The 2,500-nt window shown below is 38.0% G+C and overlaps 1 protein-coding gene across 2 annotated transcripts in view; it reads right to left on the reverse strand.

Moving 5' to 3' along the window:
* Positions 1-1,396: 1,396 nt before the first annotated feature.
* The window catches only part of LOC138024493 (rhodopsin, GQ-coupled-like), an 8,456-nt gene continuing 7,352 nt past the window's right edge, over positions 1,397-2,500 (reverse strand). For both annotated transcript variants that reach the window (XM_068871703.1, XM_068871704.1), the window contains exon 2: positions 1,397-2,500. This exon is cut by the window's right edge and continues 88 nt beyond it. In XM_068871703.1, the coding sequence (XP_068727804.1) occupies positions 1,774-2,500 (727 nt within the window). In that variant the 3' untranslated portion in view covers positions 1,397-1,773.

Below are 2,500 nucleotides of genomic sequence, written 5' to 3' on the forward strand. Positions count from 1 at the left end.
CCTTTTTCGCTTGTATATTTTGTTTTCGCAATACAGATTATGTCATAATACTCAGGAGGTTTGGTCCTTTGTTTTGCAAGCATGCAAGCATGAATATGTCTGCAGCACTCTTTTTAATGAACAAAACAAAGGACCAAACCTCCTGAGTATTATCACATGACCTGTATTAGGAAAACAAAATGTACAAGCGAAAAAGGTCTATTAGTGGCACCTGAGAATTTAGTCTCCAGCCTCGGGATTTTATTGGATTTTGACGTGGTTGACAACCACGAAATTGAAAAATGGCTTTTAATTGAGAATTTTTTCATATAATTATCATCTTAAGCTTTTTATCGGGATTCCCATGCAAATTCTTATATTTTTGTCGGCCATGCTCACACTGAGCTTGGGGTGCCTGTGGTAACACCCGTGATTTGTTCGCAGTGAAAACGCAAGCAAGCTCTGGGAACTAGCGTAAAGGGATATCCGGTGACTAAAATTATACACTTTTGTTACTAATGACCTCAAGTTGTTAAAGTGAATAGTAGTTAGATTTTAGGGGATATTTTTATGAAAGAGAAACCTTTCACTGCAAATGAAAGAACCAACAAACCTATAATTTAAATGGTGTCATCCAAGAGAGCCTTGTCATGGATAGTATCATACGCGGCAGCTACTAAACACAGGTCACAGGTCATTGTTTTACCAGTAGAGAAAGTATCCTAAACACTCATTAATGCTAAAACAGAAGCAGCACCAGTCATTGGCATGAAAATGTCTCCTTGCTGGAAACAATATAAAGGAGATGATTACTTACTCTTGATATTAGTAAAGAAATATTCTATGAGCTCACCACATTGGGAAACTTGGTAACCATGATAAAAAAGCTAACGACATGCAAAACTCTCCTTGGCGTAATTAACATATGAATCCCACAAATGAAATAACAATATTGTGTTACTGAATTCTGCTTTTTTATGTCAATTTTACAAATCACTTTACTTCCTGCTTTTGAGTTAAGTGATATTTTAAGTTGCACACAAGTTTCAGCTAACGGTTTCAAGGTGTAACAGCGGCTTAGGATACTTTGTCCACATTGTACTTTTTTTAGGCCTAAGATTAGCTTCAAAACACCGTGGTTGTAATCAGGCATGATATAAAACGAAATTGCAGCGTTGACACTGAAAACTGTTTTTAAAAAGTAACAACGTTTCGATCACTTCAGTGACCTTCATCAGTTACCATCAGTAACAACCCATAATTCATCAGTAACCGATGGAGGTCACCGAAGTGATCGAAACGTTTTTACTTCTTAAAACCTTTTTAATCAGTGTCAACGTTGCAATTTCGTTTTAAGGTTAGCTTTTATGAATGTTTAGGATACTTTCTGTATTGGTAAAACAATGACCTGTGACCTGTGACCTGTGTTTTGTACCTGCTGGCATCATACTGCTTCACACTGCTTATGGCGTCTGACGCAAATACATAATCTTTTGCATCTTTCAGTCACGGTTATGGAATCAGAGTGAATTTTAAACATGATATCGGCTGGAGCGGTGAGGAACAAATCTGAGTTTCACGTTTATCTGGTTATTTTTTGTTGTTTGCTTGGAAGAAGAGGTGGATTGCAATCTTTTTGTTTTCACCATTGCTTGCTTATAAAAATCTGCAAATAAGAAGACAGTCTCGAAGAGCAAGCTTTTTTTTCGAAGGCAAGCGTCACAGCTATGGCAACAAAAGCTTTACCGACGTTTCATGAAAAACTTGTTCAACTTGAAATTCAGACATGAGCAATTATATCCGACTCAGTTGACTGGAAATTGACAAGGAAGACCCTATCGAATAAATCTCAAACTCGAATTTATAACTTCTTTGTCTGGAGCGTTTGACGTTGACAAATCTGATGAGCTCAAAAAGTTCATGTCTGTACTCCCTGTTTGTCGCCCAGTAAATCAAAGGATTAACACACGAGTTGAACATGGCAAAAATTCCTCCTGTCCTGTGCAAAGGGCTGCCAACTGTTGTGACACCAAAAGGAGAAAGAATATAAATGGTTTGAGCTGGAAACCAACACAGTGTCACGACAACTGACGTCACACCACACATGCGTAGTAAAGCTTTCTGGTGAGTTCTTTGCCGTCTGCCGTAGAATCTTGCCATAGGTGATCTCTTGAACAGAAGGGTTATGTGTGCAAAGGAAGCCCATGATATCAAACATGGAATATAAAACCCAGCGAGGCTGTAAATGATTATCATGGCTTGTGTGCCTTGTCTTCCATAAGGAGCTTCAACTAAAGAACATTTGTTCCTTGATAAGTGCCATTCGAAGAACTTGTTTATTTGCAAGAGACAAGTGAAAATCCATATAGCAACGATATAGATAAGTACTCTCTTCCGGCTAAAATATTGCTTGTATCTTATCGGTCGAAAAATACAATACCACCTTTCAATTGCCAGGCAGGTGACCATTAAAATAGAGACTTTCCCCATTGTAAAGAGGGCATATCTGCTTCCAAACAAA

This window comes from Montipora capricornis, chromosome 11 (assembly GCF_036669925.1).
Source record: "Montipora capricornis isolate CH-2021 chromosome 11, ASM3666992v2, whole genome shotgun sequence".
NCBI lineage: Eukaryota > Metazoa > Cnidaria > Anthozoa > Scleractinia > Acroporidae > Montipora > Montipora capricornis.